General features: G+C 39.0%; 1 protein-coding gene across 5 annotated transcripts in view; it reads right to left on the bottom strand.

Moving 5' to 3' along the window:
• Positions 1-10,042: 10,042 nt before the first annotated feature.
• The window catches only part of LOC124552509 (1,5-anhydro-D-fructose reductase-like), a 98,043-nt gene continuing 86,023 nt past the window's right edge, over positions 10,043-22,062 (bottom strand). For all 5 annotated transcript variants that reach the window (XM_047126795.1, XM_047126799.1, XM_047126797.1 and 2 more), the window contains exons 7-8: positions 20,868-20,965; positions 10,043-10,254 (exon numbers count right to left, since the gene is read on the bottom strand). In XM_047126795.1, coding sequence (XP_046982751.1) covers positions 10,212-10,254; positions 20,868-20,965 — 141 coding nt within the window. In that variant the 3' untranslated portion in view covers positions 10,043-10,211. The remainder of the gene's footprint in view (positions 10,255-20,867; positions 20,966-22,062) is intronic.

Here is a 22,062-nt window from a genome sequence, read left to right as displayed (position 1 = left end):
TCATTGAAACTTTTTGAACAAACTTACAAATGATTAGTTTATTTTCAGTTTAACCATCCTGGAGCTAGAATATACTTATCATCCATTAATGTTGTTTTTACACAACCACTTGGTACTATCACTGATCATCGAATTGAGTGTGGCACAAGTTCATCATGTTTGGTTTTTTTTTATTTTTTCACGAATTCTTATTTTTGGTTTCCAATCTGAAATTTATTTACATAATTTTTATTAATATTAATGAGTAGATTATTTCGGCTGATTGATAAATCATCTGTTCTGAAGAAAAGACTATATGTTCCATTGAAAGAAACTTATAAAAATGTTTCACTGGTAGGTTTATATTTAACTTTTTTAACTCCAAATATTACAACAAAAAATAGTAAATATACTAATGAAGAAACGACAGAAATTCCAGTTGGTCAACACAGTTCGAAAAATTAAGAAAACTTTATACGGTGGAAAAAAATACAACATACATACTGAGGAAGATAATATTTTGAATAGAGTTGTTTGAAAGTTAAATTATTTATAGATAAGAAGATTGTATTGTACAACTTTTACGAGTTAATAATCAAATTACTGAAGCTAATGTATAAAACAATTGCTAATAATGTTCCTAAAATTAGTTCATTTGAATTAAGAAATATTAATTTTGATCTAGCTAATGGAATGTTAGTTAAACACAATGATAATTTTCATAGAGAAACTAATATTATTTCTGCATTTAAACCAAATTCTGAATTTGGAGGACCAATCATTTATGAACCAAATTATCCTATACATGTAACCAATTTTTGACACTATCAAAAATTTAATAACTACTATTACTGATGAGAATTTAATTGACTTCAATGGTGCTCATGTAACAGCAATTTTAGAATGAATTAATAATTTTTTCCTTAAAAATCATGAACAAAATCGAGCATTATCAGTTTTAGTCATTTCCTGTAAATGAGAAGACAAAAAGTAGTTTAAACCTTTGTAACAAGGAAACAGAAATTAATATTAATATTAGTGATACATGTATTCATTCTAATTTTTCACAACTTTATATGACATTTGATGTTATTCATACAGATGAAACAGATTTTTCTGCATATGATTGTAAGTTGAATATTAAACTAATTTATAATTATGTGTTAAAAATGTTTGATGTTATTACAGTTAAAAAGAAGGAAACAATACTTTATCTAGAATAGAACATCCATTTATTCCTTCACCAAATCTTATTCCATTAACTTCATTTCTGTCCAATGACTTTACTACTGAAGGACATATTATTGACAATGATGAAATTAAAAACTAACAAAATGAATTGCTTCATCAATTAGAATTACTTGATGGATTTTTAAGGAGTTTAAAGAAATAATTTTGTAAGGTGATCTAACAGTAAATTTCACCTGGGGTTCAAGAAAATACCAAGAAGATTCTATTCTTCAATGGCCTATTAATAATGAGAGTGGTACACCACCAAAAGATGGCAAAATTGTTGTAAAAAGTATGGAAATTCGTGTTCCTATTAATAAATATGAACCAGAATATTCCCTGAACTGGAACAAGAAAGTCTTAAAAAACGCAGATAATCCCATTTCTTTCCTTGAACTACAAACAAAAGTTTGTTGCATTACAGGGAAAAGAAATTTTGAACCAGATACTACTAATTATTGTAATTTTGCTGAATCTTGTGTGCCAAAATTTATTTTTTTACCAAAATAATCGAAAAAATAGTCAGTTTTATGATTCTTCTTTATTGTATCATGTTAAATTACAAATACTTAAGTTAAAAAATTGAAGAATTGAAGTTTTTCCTCAAGAATAATGGATTCTTGATCCTCCAAACAATTTTTAAAAGCTTTCAATGCTTTTGAAGGTATTAAAAAAATAATGCAATTAAATAACGATGTAAATGTAAATATTCAATTTCATTCAAAATTATCCTATCTATGTCATAAATAGAAAAAGAAGAATGAATGTTTTAACTACTGAAAAAACAGCAATGAAATTATGTGCACTTCTTATTGAAAATATACCTAATCATACAATAGCATATATAATTATATATGCTAAAAAGAATTTAATTTATGATTCACAACATACAATTTTAACTGAAAATTTTTAATTACGCAAATAAATAAAATTTTTTAACAAGTTATAAAAGTGTTATCTTTATTTTTCATTTCCTTTTGAAATGTTTTCAGAAGATTAGAGAAGACAAAAGCTGAAAACATTACGGTTTTAATTCTTGGAAACCAGTTTTTCTATATACATAAAATCAAAACCAAGTGCACATGAATGGTAGAGTTAAAATTCTTGTAAATCAACTTAACAGTTAAGCAATGGTTGTTTGTAAGTGTTCACTAAATTATAAGAACTTAAAGTAAATAAATCTTACAATATTTAAAAAGCTGGAAGTTTAATAACTAAATATGGTGAAAAAATTCTGTTTCTTTTAGTTTGTTATACTAAATATTTTCAGACACGATGATAAATTAGAGAAAATTGTTAGATTAAATTTTGTTTATTGGGGTGAAAAACAAAACAAAGATTGTTTGGTTCTGTTACTGAATTTGAATAAATTTTAAAATTTGTATTTTTTTTTAAATTGAATGATAATTTTGTTTGCAGATATAGACAAATTTTTAAATGGGGGAAACAGCAGAACTAAGATCTTGGCTTCATATATTTTCAGACACGATGATAAATTAGAGAAAATTGTTGGATTAAATTTTGTTTATTGGGGTGAAAAACAAAACAAAGATTGTTTGGTTCTGTTACTGAATTTGAATAAATTTTAAAATATGTATTTTTTTTTAAATTGAATGATAATTTTGTTTGCAGATATAGACAAATTTTTAACTGGGGGAAACAGCAAAACTAAGATCTTGGCTTCATATATTTTCAGACACAATGATAAATTAGAGAAAATTGTTAGAATAAATTTTGTTTATTGGGGTGAAAAACAAAACAAAGATTGTTTGGTTCTGTTACTGAATTTGAATAAATTTTAAAATTTGTATTTTTTAAAAATTGAATGATAATTTTGTTTGTGGATATAGACAAATTTTTAAATGGGGGAAAAAGCAAAACTAAGATCTTGGCTTCATATCGAGAAATTTTAAAAAATATTCTCTTTGGTCCAGATATCCCATACATATACTACTGACTATGGTGTCATCAGCATATCTTACTAGATGTGGCTTTGAGGGTTGTGTCATGTCATTGATGTAACAAAATTAAAAAAAGAAAAGGACCAACAATTGACTCCTGCAGCAACCTCTAAATTGCTGTACCCGTAGAAGACCGGAACTCTATGAACATATTACCTACAGCGGTACAGCATGTGTCACAGACGACTAGGGTGAACGATGGCTGTGGAGATGTGTACGGGTGAACAGATGTTCCACTGTTGGGATGCCTCCTAAACGGCTGTTTAGCAAATATTGGTGTAAATCAACCTCTACAGCAGGCGCTTGGTTCATGCATTCTAACTGCTGTTCATCAGTGACAAAAGCTGGAATTTGCATGCCAATACTGCAGCTGGATGTCCATTGAGTGGTGACAGGTGGCCTTTCCAGATGAATCACGTTTCATGCTGCACCAGACAGCCAGACATTGGCGTGCATGGCATGTAAACATCTGGAAGCAAACACCTTGCAACCAGGAGGTAACATTATGGTCTGGGAATTGTTTTCTGGCATTCCGTGGATGACGAAGTCATTCCGGAAGGCGCGATGGATCAACACAAATACGCATCTATTCTTGGGGAACATGTCCACCATTACGTGAAGGTTATATTTTCTTGGTATGAAGGCATCTATCAGCAAGATAATGCAACATTTCACACAGCTCGCAGTGTACACGTGTGGTTCAGAGAGCAGCAGGGTGAGCTTATCATACTCTTGGTCGTCAAACTCTCTGAATTTAAAGCTAGTTGAGAATCGGTGGGACCTCAATCTGGCTCCTTGTGCCATTGATTCTCATCCGAGAAACCTAACGCAGTTGGCCACTGCACTTGATTAAGTATGGCTCCACATCCCACTTGGAACCTTCCAGAACCTCACTGTCCCTCTTCTTGCATATCTAGTATTGCAAAAGATGGTTACTCAGGCTTTTGATGGGTGCTCACATTAATGTAACTGGACAGTGTGGATACTTACAGGTCTAGTATGAGAAGGATATGACACGTAGTTGTACATGACCTTATAGTAGGGAACATCTCGGCTTCTGCCTGAAGTAATTTGAGAAAACCTGGGAAACCAAAATCAGGATGAAATCAAAAGAGTTTTATAATCAATAACTGTTTATAGAAGTCGTTGATTTTCAGCTGTTTTGCCATACAACTGTCTCACTTGTACAAATTTAGATAAAGTACACAATAGAAATATTAATATTAGTTAAGGTGCTGAACAGTTCATATAACAACAACAGGTATGTTGATTCAAGTATTGCAATAGTAGTAGAATAATTATTGCTAAACTAACATATCATAAACACAGAGTTCACTATTTTGTCATATGTTGTTTAGATATTTTCTCACTATGTCATAGACGGTGACTCTCCAAGAGGTTGCTACTGGAAAGAGGGACATGTACACGTTTCTGAAACAGATTCTTCAGTAATTCTTCATGGTGAATCCTTAATAGGGAGCAAATAAATGGGAGGCAGTGCACATGAGCAACTGTTTCATTTCCTCCTCACAATAAGCTGCCTTATTAAGACTGAGGAGGTACAGCTGGTCTGGTAATTTCCCATGAGATAACCTCAACTATATTAAAATGGAGCTCCTTCTTCTCCTGTAGTTTGTTTTGTGGAACTGACGTCACAATGGGATCTTGAACTTCTGTGTAGTGCCTGCTCTTTAATTACCTTGATGAAATCTAGTCTTCTTGCCAAAGGATATTGATGCTGGATATGATGATGTAAAATTCTGTATGAAGTAATTTTATACTTAAAAGTATCCCTGTTGTTAATACTGCCATTGCAAGTTCGTCCACTTTTTCATTGTTTCTGACTTCTCTGTGTGCTTTCACCCAAGGCATCTCTATGACTGTTTTACTTTTCTGTTACACCGAATACAGTGTTCTATTCTATTGATAGTACAATTATACAAAATTGAACTCCAGTTTCTTGTTGACATAGAATTTAAGAGAGACATTGAATCATTGACCATCAAAACTACATTTGGGACTATGTGCACAGCATAATTTAGTTTTTCAATTATAGTGAATGATTCTGGAGAAAAAATTGAGGTGTTTTCTGCTAACTGATATTTTCTATCATCTCTTAATCGTGGGTACTGAAAAACGCATCCTAATTAGTCATTTAAAGTTTGCTTAGATCTAGTATAGTTGAAGAAATAACCTGGCCATTTATTGAGCATCTCCCCATACATTTTTGAGTAAGTATTGACATGATTTTTTTATGGACTAACAATAAGACGCATAGGTAATTTGTACATTATAACGGAACATAATGCTTCTTGATGACAATAATTTTCTTTTTTAAATAATTCCATAACTTGTGATTATGGTACAAGGTTTGGGTGATTTTTCTTCTACAGTTACCTTTGGCCACAATAGAGAAGGGGCTTGTACATGTGATTGCTGGGTGCTCACAAATGGACAGTCGCTTTAAGCTCAGTTGCTTGTGAATCTACATAAAAAATATATTTTTACTTTTTCCTCTTAAATCAAAGTTTAAAGTATTTTGAAAAATTGGTAGTTAAAAGAATCTGGCTTCAAAAAAACATTTCAAGTGTCTGCTCTTTAATTACCTTGATGAAATCTAGTCTTCTTGCCAAAGGATATTGATGCTGCATATGATGATGTAAAATATATTTTTACTTTTTCCTCTTAAATCAAAGTTTAAAGTATTTTGAAAAATCGGTAGTTAAAAGAATCTGGCTTAAAAAAAAACATTTCAAGTGTGAAAGCAGTGGAAACATAGATATGGCCACACACAGGGATCTTCAAGCTGGTTTTTAAGCAACCCCCACCCCCAGTGTCCAAAGTACAACCATGTTGAACTTCTTGTGGCACAACAAAATTTACGTCTCTTAAGTTGCACTACTGAAAATTGGGAGTTCACAGAATCAACTGCATTGCAAATGCAGTACGCCACTAGCTGTGGAGACCCTTTTTTTGTGTATGTGAAGCTGACTTAAAGACGACATTTGAAGTGTGAAAGCAGCGGAAACACGGGTACGGTCACACAGTCGGGGATCTTCAAGTTGGTTTCCAAGCAACTCCCCAGTGTCCAAAAAGAGTGGCACCACAGCTATAGCCCATATCACATAGGGCAGCACATCCGCGCATAGAGGTGAAGGGGTAAGAAAGCACGGAGGGATGAGAACTGCGCATGTAGCTGCAGAGAATGGGCAAAGTAAGTCCATTTTGCCTAGCTGCACTGCTGAGGACAACAGTTAGACTCATTTGCCTACGGTACATCGTATTATACGTTCAGATCAATGAGGGGAATAGTAAATACACTCCTGGAAACGGAAAAAAGAACACATTGACACCGGTGTGTCAGACCCACCATACTTGCTCCGGACACTGCGAGAGGGCTGTACAAGCAATGATCACACGCACGGCACAGCCGACACACCAGGAACCGCGGTGTTGGCCGTCGAATGGCGCTAGCTGCGCAGCATTTGTGCACCGCCGCCGTCAGTGTCAGCCAGTTTGCCATGGCATACGGAGCTCCATCGCAGTCTTTAACACTAGTAGCATGCCGCGACAGCGTGGACGTGAGCCGTATGTGCAGTTGACGGACTTTGAGCGAGGGCGTATAGTGGGCATGCGGGAGGCCGGGTGGACGTACCGCCGAATTGCTCAACACGTGGGGCGTGAGGTCTCCACAGTACATCGATGTTGTCGCCAGTGGTCGGCGGAAGGTGCACGTGCCCGTCGATCTGGGACCGGACCGCAGCGACGCACGGATGCACGCCAAGACCGTAGGATCCTACGCAGTGCCGTAGGGGACCGCACCGCCACTTCCCAGCAAATTAGGGACACTGTTGCTCCTGGGGTATCGGCGAGGACCATTCGCAACCGTCTCCATGAAGCTGGGCTACGGTCCCGCACACCGTTAGGCCATCTTCCGCTCACGCCCCAACATCGTGCAGCCCGCCTCCAGTGGTGTCGCGACGGGCGTGAATGGAGGGACGAATGGAGACGTGTCGCCTTCAGCGATGAGAGTCGCTTCTGCCTTGGTGCCAATGATGGTCGTATGCATGTTTGGCGCCGTGCAGGTGAGCGCCACAATCAGGACTGCATACGACCGAGGCACACAGGGCCAACACCCGGCATCATGGTGTGGGGAGCGATCTCCTACACTGGCCGTACACCACTGCTGATCGTCGAGGGGACACTGAATAGTGCACGGTACATCCAAACCGTCATCGAACCCATCGTTCTACCATTCCTAGACCGGCAAGGGAACTTGCTGTTCCAACAGGACAATGCACGTCCGTATGTATCCCGTGCCACCCAACGTGCTCTAGAAGGTGTAAGTCAACTACCCTGGCCAGCAAGATCTCCGGATCTGTCCCCCATTGAGCATGTTTGGGACTGGATGAAGCGTCGTCTCACGCGGTCTGCACGTCCAGCACGAACGCTGGTCCAACTGAGGCGCCAGGTGGAAATGGCATGGCAAGCCGTTCCACAGGACTACATCCAGCATCTCTACGATCGTCTTCATGGGAGAATAGCAGCCTGCATTGCTGCGAAAGGTGGATATACACTGTACTAGTGCCGACATTGTGCATGCTCTGTTGCCTGTGTCTATGTGCCTGTGGTTCTGTCAGTGTAATCATGTGATGTATCTGACCCCAGGAATGTGTCAATAAAGTTTCCCCTTCCGGGGACAATGAATTCACGGTGTTCTTATTTCAATTTCCAGGAGTGTATTAAAATCAGTTCTGATCAATCATCATGAGAGAAATATTAACACTTACCATGCTAAGCTCTTAACTGCATGCCACTCCCTGTGTGCTGGTTGATTTTTTCTATTTTCAACAGATTTTAAATAGCTGTAAAGGACGTTAAGTTAGAGATACATAAAAACTACAGGTATGGTTTAAAACTTTAAGGTTTCAACTTTACATGGGTTAACATTCATGTGTATGGGGCATATACTGCTTCCGAGAAGTGATGCGGATTTCTCCTCGATTTTGCGAAAATAAATTTTTGTCAAAAATTTATTTTTACTACTTTATTCAATTTAAAGAAGAAATAAATTTTGGAAAGTGATCATTTGACACAGAAAAGACATTTGTTATACCATTTGCACATAAAGCATAGCTACATACACATAAGCTATTTTGCATAGTGAACAACAGTGTGATAAAGCTTGAAGCACGGGGTGACACACAAACCTACATTACACTCACTGCACTCATAAGACGTATCTTTCCTCCCAGCTTTCCCAGTAATGTTCTTTTGTTTTCCACTACACACTACACAATGTCTTTGTGCTTTCTTCTTCCCTTCTGCCATTTCCACACGTTTCGGAAAATGTTTCTGCGACAATCGAGCAATCGTTGCAGATCCATGAGAATCCTCAATTCTCTCTCCTCTCTGTAACACTAATGCAGTGCAGACCTCCTGAATAAACTTAGGAGTGCTCAGTTTCTTCTCATTGATGCAATTGTGTAAAATACAACCATTGGAAACTGCCATAATTGTACAGTGGAAGGCAAGCTTTCTCCACCACTTCGCTGTTTTGTGATCAAGTGCTCCATATGAAAGACGCTGATCAAAAAGTTCTACACCAGCTTTATGTTTGTTGTAATCCAGCACTGCCACTGGTTTCAACTTCTCATTGGCTTCTCTTGTAGCAACAGGCAACATTGAGGATGTGTGCCTGGTACTTATCATCCACGCATCCCTCTTGTCTTTCCATTGCAATGCTAGCACATCGTTCGTGTGGCGAAATATTTGTTCACCCTTTTTGAGTTTACCCTCTTTGAGAGCCTTGGGCAATCCTTTTCTGTTTGGCATTACATTCCCTACAAGACCAGTGTTGATTCTAGCCAGTTCTTTGGCTAGCTGAACACTGGTGTAAAATCTGTCAACATATACAGTGTGGCCCTTACCTTGGAGTGAGCCGAGCCGGTGGGGTCTGGGATGGGGGGGGGGGGGGGAACACAGGCGCTGGCTCGCCTTCATCTGAAGACAAATCTGTGTCTGAAATAATACAGAACAAATCGGAACATGAACTGTCTTGTTCTGCATCGATTTAGTAAGATGTTAGACTTACCTGGACTATCGTTATTTTCCGGCATTTCGTAATCACTGTCACTATCGAAATCCGAAAAATCATCATCAGTAGGTTCAGCAAGTACTTCTTCAATCATTTTTCAAAGTTTTGCATCTTCATGACTTGCCATTGTGAGTAAAAAGAAGATAAACCAGCTAAAACCAAAATACTAGCGCCAAAATCAACGGTAAACAAACGACAGGATACCACAGAACACGTAACATACGCGTGAAAAACACACGTGAATTCGTTCGGAAATAAATACGGATATATCGCACACTAGGTGCTGCGACCTAGCGCTCATATGATGAACTACAAGCATTACAAGACCTACAGGTTGTAGCGGGAACGCTAACAATGCGTTTGAAACACTAAAACAATGTGGAATGCAGCAGGACGTAATATTACGGCGGCCGCATTTTCTTCGTTTCCGCCCGCGACGTAATATCACGGCAGCCGCACGGTAAGTGTTAATTCACATCTTGATGACATTGCATCCACTGCTCCACAGATTTACTCTGCATGATGTTGGGAGGTGAGAACAGCTGACACAGCTTTGTGAAGATGTGAAGTACAATTTTTCTCAAAATGACAATTGTCTAATGACAAGATCACTGAAACTGCTTGAAATAATTATCATTTATTGCTCTAAGCTCTACAACCATGTTATCTGAATAACAACTTACATCACACAGTCAAACATGAAAATATATATAGGTATATGAGTTGAGAAGGGATATAGTGGGAAATATTCAGTCTTCTCAAATAAGAACAGCAATTTACTAAAAATATACTTTTGTATTTTTTCATTAGAGAATATATAATCACAAAAATTTTGTTATAAATGTCTGCAGAAAAGGCAGCAATCACATATGCTGCCAAGAATTTCATCAGACGTCCCTGATAAAGCTTCCAATACATTGTCTAGTGCTGCAAGTACTGAAATATCAGTATCTCTCGTGGAATGGATACTCTGGATGTTTTGTTCTTCTGGAATAGGGAAAAAGAAAGATGAGAAAGCAATCAATAATACATACACCAACTAAATGAAGCTATGAGGCATATTATAAAATTAAAGGCCATTTGCTAACAGTAAAATTTAAACTTTTACATCCATAAAAGACACACTTCTTAAAATATTCCGGGCTATTATGCTGTTGTTTGATATATTTCTTGTTAGCTTTCAACAAGAAATTCATCTGACCACAACATAACAGTTGTAATACTTTAATAAGGGTGATATTTGTTAATATATAACAGCATTCAGCTCAAAACAATGTTGCAGTGTCATGTATTAATTATTTACAGAGCCATACAAGTCAGCATTTTGAAACAGTAGAAGAATGGAAAAACAGTTAGAAGCTGAGCTCAGGAAAAGTCAGTTTATGTTCCACATATAGAAAGGAACACACAAACACATACTGGTCCTGATGTATTCTAGAAGATAAGTAGAAGAAAGGGAAAACCATGGTTGTAGCATTTGTAGATTTGGAGGAAGCCCGACATACTGTTAACTGGACTACATTCTTTGAAATTCTGAAGGTAGTAGGGGTAAAATACAGAGAGTGAAATATTGTTAGAACTTGTACAGAAACCAGATGGCAGTTATAGGAGTTGAGGGGCATGAAACAGAAGCAGTGGCTGAGAAGGAAGTGAGACAGAGTTGTAGCCCATCTCCGATGTTATTGATTCTGTACATTGAGCAGGAAACCAAAGCAAAATTGTGAGTAGAAGTTAAAGTTCAGGGAGAAGAAATAAAAAATCTGAGGTTTGTCAATGACACTGTTATGCTGTCAGGGACAGCAAAGGACTTGGAAGAGCAGTTGAATGGAATGGACAATGTCTTGAAATGAAGGTACAAGATGAACATCAACAGAAGTAAAATAGGGGTAATGGAATGTTGTTGAATAAAATCAGGTGATATTGAGGGAATCAGATTACGAAAAGAGATGAGTTATGCTATTTCGACAGCAAAATAACTGATGATGGCAGATGTAGAGAGGATACAAAATGTAGAGTGGCACGATGAAGACAAGTGTTTCTGAAGAAGCGACATCTGTTAACACTGGAAATTAATTTAGTTGTTACTAAGCCTTTTCTGAAAGCATTTGTCTGAAAGTGTAGCCTTATATGCAAGTGTAACATAGATGATAAACAGTTCAGACACAGCATGGATGATAAACAGTTCAAACAAGAGGAAGCTTTTGAATTGTGGTGCTACAGAATAATGGTGAAAATTAGAGGGATGAGATGGTGGTGGTGGTTTTCAGTCCAAAGTCTGGTTTGAAGCAGCACCCCACACTACTTTATATTGTGCAAGCCTCTTCATCTCTGAATAACTACTGCAACATACATCTGCTTACTGTACTCGCCTCTTGGTCTCCCTGTACGATTTTTAACCCCTCACACTTTCCTCCAATACAAAATAGATGATCCCTTGGCATCTCAGAATGTGTCATATAAACCAACCCCTTCTATTAGTCAAATTGTCCCATAAATTTCTTATCTCTCCAGTTCTATTCAGTATCTCATTAGTTACGCTATCTACTCATCTAATCTTCTACATTCCTCTGTAACACCACATTTCAAAAACTTCCATTCTTGTGTAATTTGTGTATTGTCCATGTTTCACTTCCACATATGACTACACTCCATACTAATACCTCCAGAGGAATGGGGAAAAAAGGAATTCATGGTACACTTTACTAAAAGAAGTGATTGGCTGACAGACTACATCCTGAGGAATCAAGGAATCACCAGTTTTGTAATGGAGGGAGTTTTAGGGGGTAAAAATTGTAGAGGGAGACGTAGGGATGAATACGGAATTCGGTTCAAGTACATGTAAGTGGCAGTAGATATGCAGAAGCATACATGCGGCACACTAGCGCGGAGACCTGCATCAGACCAGTCTTTGGTCTGAAGACCACAATAACAACAGTCCTTTGGCTGCAAGTGTAAGCAAAAAAGAATGCCTTTGAAAACTGTTGATTCAACCAGAGGTGAAGGGTGCACTGTAATTCAATGCAAAAGGATCTCGAGACATTCAGATTCATCAAGAATAGTGACTGGTTTATGGGCTTACAGTAATGAGTCACAGGGAACTTGAAAAACCAATAAAAGGTTGGACATAATTTCCAGCCTAAATACCTTGGTGTCACACTAGATTGGTCTCTGACATATAAAAAATACTTGGCAAAAACAAGTCAAAAACAAAAGACCGAAAACAATGTTGCAAAGAAACTAGCTGGTACAACACGGGGTGCTGACGCATCAACTCTACGTACTACCGTACTTATGCCGGTGTACCCAGTTGCTGAATACTGCGTTCCTGTGTGGCAACATAGTGCCCACACAAGGAAGCTGTACATACACCTGAATGAGTCAGTGAGGATTATTACAGACACATTAAAATCCCCTTCAATCCCTTGGCTGCACCCAGTCAGTAGCATCCCACCACCTCAATTGCGACACCAAGAAGCAATCGATCGAGAATGGGGGAAACTACACCACACCAGCTACCCACAAGACCTCTCAATTCATACAGTCTTGAACAATCCTCCCCCAGACTCCTTTAAATCTTGCAATCCACTGTGGCATAATGAAAGGAACAGTAAGAGGCTTGACATTAAAGAAGTTGTTGTTGTTGTGGTCTTCAGTCCTGAGACTGGTTTGATGCAGCTTTCCATGCTACTCTATCCTGTGCAAGCTTCTTCATTTCCCAGTACCTACTGCAACCTACATCCTTCTGAATCTGTTTAGTGTATTCATCTCTTGGTCTCCCTCTACGATTTTTACCCTCCACGCTGCCCTCCAATGCTACATTTGTGATCCCTTCATGCCTCAAAACATGTCCTACCAACCGATCCCTTCTTCTAGTCAAGTTGTGCCACAAACTTCTCTTCTCCCCAATCCTATTCAATACCTCCTCATTAGTTACATGATCTACCCACCTTATCTTCAGTGTTCTTCTGTAGCACCACATTTCGAAAGCTTCTATTCTCTTCTTGTCCAAACTAGTTATCGTCCATGTTTCACTTCCATACATGGCTACACTCCATACAAATACTTTCAGAAACGACTTCCTGACACTTAAATCTATACTCGATGTTAACAAATTTCTCTTCTTGAGAAACGCTTTCCTTGCCATTGCCAGTCTACATTTTATATCCTCTCTACTTCGACCATCATCAGTTATTTTACTCCCTAAATAGCAAAACTCCTTTACTACTTTAAGTGTCTCATTTCCTAATCTAATTCCCTCAGCATCAACCGACTTAATTCGACTACATTCCATTACCCTCGTTTTGCTTTTGTTGATGTTCATCTTATATCCTCCTTTCAAGACACTGTCCATTCCGTTCAACTGCTCTTCCAAATCCTTTGCTGTCTCCGACAGAATTACAATGTCATCGGCGAACCTCAAAGTTTTTACTTCTTCTCCAAGAATTTTAATACCTAATCCGAATTTTTCTTTTGTTTCCTTTACTGCTTGCTCAATATACAGATTGAATAACATCAGGGAGAGCCTACAATCCTGTCTTACTCCCTTCCCAACCACTGCTTCCCTTTCATGCCCCTCGACTCTTATAACTGCCATCTGGTTTCTGTACAAATTGTAAATAGCCTTTCGCTCCCTGTATTTTATCCCTGTCACCTTCAGAATTTGAAAGAGAGTATTCCAGTTAACATTGTCAAAAGCTTTCTCTAAGTCTACTAATGCTAGAAACGTAGGTTTGCGTGGTGCAAATGTGGAATGCTGCAACAATAGCACACCTAGGTGTCCGAGATCCAACTGACAGCCTACCAGGATTTCATCTGCAGAGAAGTGAGTGGACAAGGCTGAACAGAATAAGAACTGGCCACGCCAGGTGCAATGCTATGGTGCACAAGTGGGGACTCCGAGATCCTCCAGCCTGTGATTGTAGGGCCTAAGAACAAACTATTCAACGTATGTTAGAGACTGTCCTCAGAGGAAGAGTCCTGGACCATATAATAACTTTGTTAATGCTACTCCCTGTGCTGTTAGTTGGCTTCAATCATTAGATATTGAAATATAATTAAATCAAACAATGGAAAATCCAGATGGAATGTAACAATACAAGAGAAGGAAAGTTGCTACTCACCATATAGCGGAGATGCTGAGCCACGATAGGCACAATAAAAAGATTCACACAATTAAAGCTTTCGGCCATTAAGGCCTTTGTCAGCAGTAGACACACATACACTCACGCACACACACACTCATGCAAGTGCAACTTGCACACACATCTGCAGTCTCAGAGAGCTGGCAGTGTAGTTTCAGCTCTCTGTGACTGAAGACGTGTGTGCAAGTTGCACTTGCGTGAGTGTGTGTGTGTGCGTGTGTGTATGTGTGTGTGTGAATCTTTTTATTGTGCCTATCACGGCTCAGCATCTCTGCTATATTGAAATATGATTAAATGTATCTGGCTTTTTAAACTTGCAATTATATCAGTTAAGTAGTCAGTAATATTAAGTTAGTAATTTTCACAATTTAAAAATGTGTATAAAATTTGTGCCAAAAAGTAAAACTAGACTATATGTAAATACTTAACTAGTTATACATGTATAATTAAATTTTATGTACTTGTCACTGTTTGCTGTTGTTCCCATACGATAAATAAATAAAGACTTGGAAAGTGGTAGCTTAACTCCGCATGATAAACAACCTAGTGTCAGGCATAGTATCCATACTGACAAATCGTGCAACTCGTGGAGGAGTGGGCCAGAAACAAAGATCTGATCAACAGATGGCCATCGGAGCTGTGGCTTACAAATTTTCTCACGACAGATGCTCCATTATTTACACAATTATCACAAAACTCAGATGTAGTGAGTTGTAGGCAACATGAGTACTGAAAATGGTTACCGAGTGACACACTGTCACAATGCAAGTGGAATACAGGGCTGTGGAGTAATTCTGGAACACAGTGATCCTCATACTGTCTGAAGGTATGTGGTTGATCACACACCTGCCCTGCTAACTGCCCTCTGCATTACGTCGATGTGTGGACCACTGCCATAACAATAAGTCGATACAGCATTTCATCAATCGGCTCTGCGCAATACCTTGCCGGACAGGAAAATAACTCGACACAGGGGTGCTACAAAGGGGTATGCTCGACAGTTTACCAGCAGGTGAGAGTACTGCGATAGAGTGCAGATTGGAGGGGACCTTTGTGTCAGGTCAGACAGCCTCTACCAGGCAGCTGTCTGCCACACTCGTCTAGTCCTGAGGTTCAACACTGCCGGGCTGCCCACAAAACCTTTGCCAAGTTGACACAAGTTGTAGTAAGTGAAGTCACTGGCACACGAGGGCACTGCACGGGTACCGGCCAATCACCACAAGTGCTTTGTCATCACACAAACTCCCAGCAGAGTATGCGGCTTTACAGCACGACCATCCTCTCTGCTCCAGATAGGAAGCTGTCGTGGACCGTCACCGATCACACCCGACAGAGGAGACCACGCACCCGTATCGGCTCCTGCTCGACGTAACAATAAATAGTTTTACTGCGACCTATTGGTCTCGCTGCAGCTACCTCTGACAGTCTCGAGCCCTGCCTGCTGACCAAACCCACAGTACCTGGACAGGAGAGCAGCTATATCATCCTGACAGACCGAAGCAATGTTCTCCCACCTCACAATGATGAACTGTGACACCCATCCATTACAGCAAAGAGCAAAGAATGTCCACTACCGACAACATGGAGAGAATTTGTCTCACACTGTTACAGGCAACTAGATTCAGATGCCCTACACTGACATAGTATCAAAAGAGCAGTCAGTGCAGTTTTAACATTTAAATTTGCAAAGAAAAATAATTGCGTACTCTTCTTACTCGAGTTGCAAATTATGGCTGCCACTTTCTGGAATGAGAAAGGCATGCTTTAGGTTGATTTTATGGAATGCTGCTCAATAATTACAGCTGACACGTAATGGGCAATGCACACCAAACTGAGACATACCAGCCGATATTAACGGTGTGAGGAAATTGTCATGTGCGGTAGTATTCCTTCGTGACAAAGCGTGCCCACGCACTGTTGCCTGTACTGATGAAAAGATTCATTGTTTGTGTTGGGAACTTTCTGATCATTCACCCTACAGTTCTGACTCTGCACCAGGTGGTTATTACCTTTTGTTGCATTTTAAAAAATGGATTGGTGGTCAATTATTTGAACATGACAAACTCAAAACTTGTTACTAACTGGATCAACTGACAGGTAGAGAACTTCTAAAGCAGACAGGTTGAAAAATTTGATCCAACATTACATAAAATGATCAGCAACATAAAATGAATAGCAGTTATCTAGAACAGCAAAGAAGGTATGCAGGAAATAAAAGCCACTAAAAAAAAGTTTTTTCTAAAGAAGAAAGAAATGGAATCAAACAATGGAAAATCCAGGATGGAATGTAACAATATTCTGAGAAGGAAAGTTGCTACTCACCATATAGCAGAGATGCTGAGTTGCAGGTAGGCACAACAAAGAGATTTTCACACTTAAAGCGTTTGGCCAATGGCCTTTGTCAACAATAGACACACATACATACAAACCACACTAACGCAAACGCAACTCACACACGTGTCCGCAGTCTCAGGCAACTGCAACAACACTGCAAGCAGCAGCACAAGTGCACGATGGGAGTGGCAACAGGGTGGGGGAAAGGAGGCTGGGGAGGGGAGGGGGAGGGATAGTATGGTGGGGATGGCAGACAGTGAAGTGCTGCAGGTTGAGCGGCGGGCAGGGAAGAGGTGGTGACGGGGGAAGGAAGTAGTAGAAAAGGAGAGAAATAGGCCGCAACCTCGGTTAGTCGCCGTCCTCACCCATCCAGCCCCTTCCCTGCTCCCATTCCAGCACTACACAGCCATCACTCCACCACCGCACCCAGTCATTTATTTTATTTTATTATTTTTTTATTTATTTCTCTCTATTTCTCTCATTTTCCCCCGCCCAACCTGCAGAAATTCACTGTCGGCTATCCACGCCATTACTATCCCTCCCCCTCCCGTCCCAGACTCCTTCCCCACCCACTCACCACTCCCATCATGCACTGGTGCTACTGCTCACAGTGTGGTTTGGGTTGCCTGAGACTGCAGTCGTGTGTGTGAGCTGCATTTGTGTGTGTGTGTGTGTGTGTGTGTGTGTGTGTGTGTGTGTGTGTGTGTGTGCGCGTCTATTGTTGACAAGGGCCGTTGGTCATAAGCTTTAAATGTGAAAATCTTTTTGTTGTGCCTATCTGCAGCTCAGCATCTCCACTTCATGGCGAGTAGCAACTTCCTTCTCAGAAGAAAGAAATCGAAGATTCCTAGACAATGCTTCACCAGTTCTATGACCAAGCATTACAGAAACATAGAATAAAAAATAATTATTGCTACACTCATTAATAAATATGACTGTAATGTGATACATTATGCAACTATAAAGCAGTTTTTAGACCATTTTCATAATTTTCAATACCATACTGTGACTAATTTTACTTTTATACGATCTTCATAACGTTGTTGTTGTGGTCTTCAGTCCTGAGACTGGTTTGATGCAGCTCTCCATGCTACTCTATCCTGTGCAAGCTTCTTCATCTCCCAGTACCTACTGCAACCTACATCCTTCTGAATCTGCTTAGTGTATTCATCTCTCGGTCTCCCTCTACGATTTTTACCCTCCATGCTGCCCTCCTATACTAAATTGGTGATCCCTCGATGCCTCAGAACATGTCCTACCAACCAATCCCTTCTTCTGGTCAAGTTGTGCCACAAACTCCTCTTCTCCCCAATCCTATTCAGTACCACCTCGTTAGTTATGTGATCTACCCATCTAATCTTCAGCATTCTTCTGTAGCACCACATTTCGAAAGCTGCTATTCTATTCTTGTCCGAACCATTTATCATCCATGTTTCACTTCCATACATGGCTACACTCCTCACAAATACTTTCAGAAACGACTTCCTGACACTCAAATCTATACTCGATGTTAACAAATTTCTCTTCCTCAGAAAAGCTTTCAGTTGAGTCCCATAGTGCTCAGAGCCTCAGAAAAGCTTTCCTTGAAATTGCCAGTCTACATTTTATATCCTCTCTACTTCGACCATCATCAGTTATTTTGCTCCCCAAATAGCAAAACTCATTTACTACTTTAAGTGTCTCATTTCCTAATCTAATTCCCTCAGCATCACCCAATTTAATTCGACTACATTTCATTATCCTCGTTTTGCTTTTATTGGTGTTCATCTTATATCCTTATATCCTCCTTTCAAGACACTGTCCATTCCGTTCAACTGCTCTTCCAAGTCCTTTGCTGTCTCTGACAGAATTACAATGTCATCGGCGAACCTCAAAGTTTTTATTTCTTCTGCATGGATTTTAATACCTACTCCGAATTTTTCTTTTATTTCTTTTACTGCTTGCTCAATATACAGATTGAATAACATTGGGGAGAGGCTACAACCCTGTCTTACTCCCTTCCCAACCACTGCTTCCCTTTCATGCCCCTCGACTCTTATAACTGCCATCTGGTTTCTGTACAAATTGTAAATAGCCTTTCGCTCCCTGTATTTTACCCCTGCCACCTTTAGAATTTGAAAGAGAGTATTCCAGTCAACATTGTCAAAAGCTTTCTCTAAGTCTACAAATGCTAGAAACGTAGGTTTGCCTTTCCTTAATCTAGCTTCAAAGATAAGTCGTAAGGTCAGTATTGCCTCACGTGTTCCAGTATTTCTACGTAATCCAAACTGATCTTCCCCGAGGTCGGCTTCTACCAGTTTTTCCATTCGTCTGTAAAGAATTCGTGTTAGTATTTTGCAGCTGTGGCTTATTAAACTGATTGTTCTGCAATTTTCACATCTGTCAACACCTGCTTTCTTTGGGATTGGAATTATTATATTCTTCTTGAAGTCTGAGGGTATTTCGCCTGTTTCATACATCTTGCTCACCAGATGGTAGAGTTTTGTCAGGATTGGCTCTCCCGAGGCCGTCAGTAGTTCCAATGCAATGTTGTCTACTCCGGGGGCCTTGTTTCGACTCAGGTCTTTCAGTGCTCTGTCAAACTCTTCACGCAGTATCGTATCTCCCATTTCATCTTCATCTACATTCTCTTCCATTTCCATAATATTGTCCTCAAGTACATCGCTCTTGTATAGACCCTCTATAAACTCCTTCCACCTTTCTGCTTTCCCTTCTTTGCTTATAACTGGGTTTCCATCTGAGCTCTTGATGTTCATAGAAGTGATTCTCTTATCTCCAAAGGTCTCTTTAATTTTCCTGTAGGCAGTATCTATCTTACCCCTAGTGAGATAAGCCTCTAAATCCTTACATTTGTCCTCTAGCCATCCCTGCTTAGCCATTTTGCACTTCCTGTCGATCTCATTTTTGAGACGTTTGTATTCCTTTTTGGCTGCTTCATTTACTGCATTTTTATATTTTCTCCTTTCCTCAATTAAATTCAATATTTCTTCTGTTACCCAAGGATTTCTACTAGCCCTCATCTTTTTACCTACTTGATCCTCTGCTGCCTTCACTACTTCATCCCTCAAAGCTACCCATTCGTCTTCTACTGTATTTCTTTCCCCCATTCCTGTCAATTGTTCCCTTATGCTCTCCCTGAAACTCTGTACAACCTCTGGTTCTTTCAGTTTATCCAGGTCCCATCTCCTTAAATTCCCACCTTTTTGCAGTTTCTTCAGTTTTAATCTACAGGTCATAACCAATAGATTGTGTTCAGAGTCCACATCTGCCCCTGGAAATGTCTTACAATTTAAAACCTGGTTCCTAAATCTCTGTCTTACCATTATATAATATATCTGATACCTTTTAGTATCTCCAGGGTTCTTCCATGTATACAACCTTCTATCATGATTCTTAAGTTGTGCTCTGTGCAAAATTCTACCAGGCGGCTTCCTCTTTCATTTCTTACTCCCAATCCATATTCACCTACTATGTTTCCTTCTCTCCCTTTTCCTACACTCGAATTCCAGTCACCCATGACTATTAAATTTTCGTCTCCCTTCACTATCTGAATAATTTCTTTTATTTCATCATACATTTCTTCAATCTTCATAACAACTATTCAAAATGGACAGGCTCCCACAGGAACAGAGAAAATATTTTCAAGTTACTTTAAAGAAATTAATTACACTCATATTTATACCAATGATGAACAATAATTAAATGTAATTGAGAACAAATTATAATCTCCCTAGTGTTAAATACATTAAAACATCGAACTTATATATAAGAGCTTTGCAACAACTGTTTGAAAGTAATGTGAACCGGAGGTATCAAGAAACCTTTACTAATTTATTTAATGACAATTACATGCAGTCATAGCCACATACACCGCACATAAGATAAAGTGAATAGCAGCAGAAGGCATCATGAAACCATTCAATAAATTCATTGCACCTGAAGACCCTATTGAAATGAAAATTATAGATTTTGTGTCTTTTCTTTTTGTGACTGAATGGTGCTTAGTTTCTGAATACGCCTTGTACAATTATATAAAGGTAGAAAACATACTTGCTAGGCTGCCATAGACTCACAACCAACAAATACACAGTAACGAATAAAGCAATGAGAAGAGAGAATACTTACTCTGGTGCAATAGCATCATTAAACATTCGGCCCTTTGGTCCTTTGTCAAGAGCATCTAGTTCATACATATCTTCTTGCGTCAGTTCAAAATCGAAAATCTGAAAATTTCCTGAATGGTAATGTTATTGTATCACAGGTATATGACAGGTTTTCATTTAATACCTCAGAAACTGTGTACAGGTGCGTGCAGCAGTTTGTTTGGAAGGACGGAGGGGGAAGGGGGAGGGGGGGAAGGAAAGTATGCCACAATACAAACAATCGAAACTCCAGGTTGGAATACCCATGATACAATGAAAAAATAGATTGCTACAGACTGTAAAGATGACACACTGAGTTGCAGAAAGGCACAACGAAAAGACACTTACACAACAACTTGCAACCAAAGCCTTCGTCAGACACGTGCATTCGTGCAAGCAAGTACACCTCATGTACACACGGCTGTCATCTCCGGCGGCGTTAGCTGAAAGCTATTGTGCATCTTTTTGTTGTGCCTGTCTGCAACTCGAAGTGTCATCTTTATGGTGAGTTATCTTTTCCTTACATTGCTGATATGCCACAATACAGGTATACTAGTAAGGACTGCAGCAAAGGCACAATTTCTGGGAGTGGGCAATAGTGTATTTGATTAGAGCTATCACAATAAGGTGCAAAGGAGGGGAAATTAAAGAGATGGAATCTGGGCAAGCTGAAACAACCAGAGATAGTTGAGAGTTTCAGAGGATGTACCATGCAATGACTAAATGAAGCAGAGGTAAGGTATATGGTAAAAGTAAAACCAGAAGCTAGTTTACATATCCTGCCTACTTATGATGCCTATATGTTACAAATAATGTGCACAATTAGACAGACACAATTAAATGACATATCAGACTACAGATCGGATTTGGAATTTTCATTCTTTTGTGGAGCACACACATCAAACGAAAGAAAATTCTAGAGTTAAACATTTTCCTATCATACAAAAGTATTTTTCAAGTATTAACCTCGGTTATTGGATACAGCATACAAATTATTGGAGTAATAATGTGTTTATGTGCTGTCGTGATTGTACATAGAAAGGTACAATAATATGATGGTGAATGAAATGCAATCACATTCAAGAAAACTGTGACTCTGGACAAAAGTTTGTTACATGTAATTAAAATCTGCCTGTGTAAACAAAATACATTAACAAATAAATAGTATCACTTTATGT

Source organism: Schistocerca americana, chromosome 10, assembly GCF_021461395.2.
Source record: "Schistocerca americana isolate TAMUIC-IGC-003095 chromosome 10, iqSchAmer2.1, whole genome shotgun sequence".
NCBI classification, from domain to species: Eukaryota; Metazoa; Arthropoda; class Insecta; order Orthoptera; family Acrididae; genus Schistocerca; species Schistocerca americana.
The sequence above is the reverse complement of the archived record's forward strand: the minus strand, read 5'-3'. Positions and strand labels throughout refer to the sequence as shown.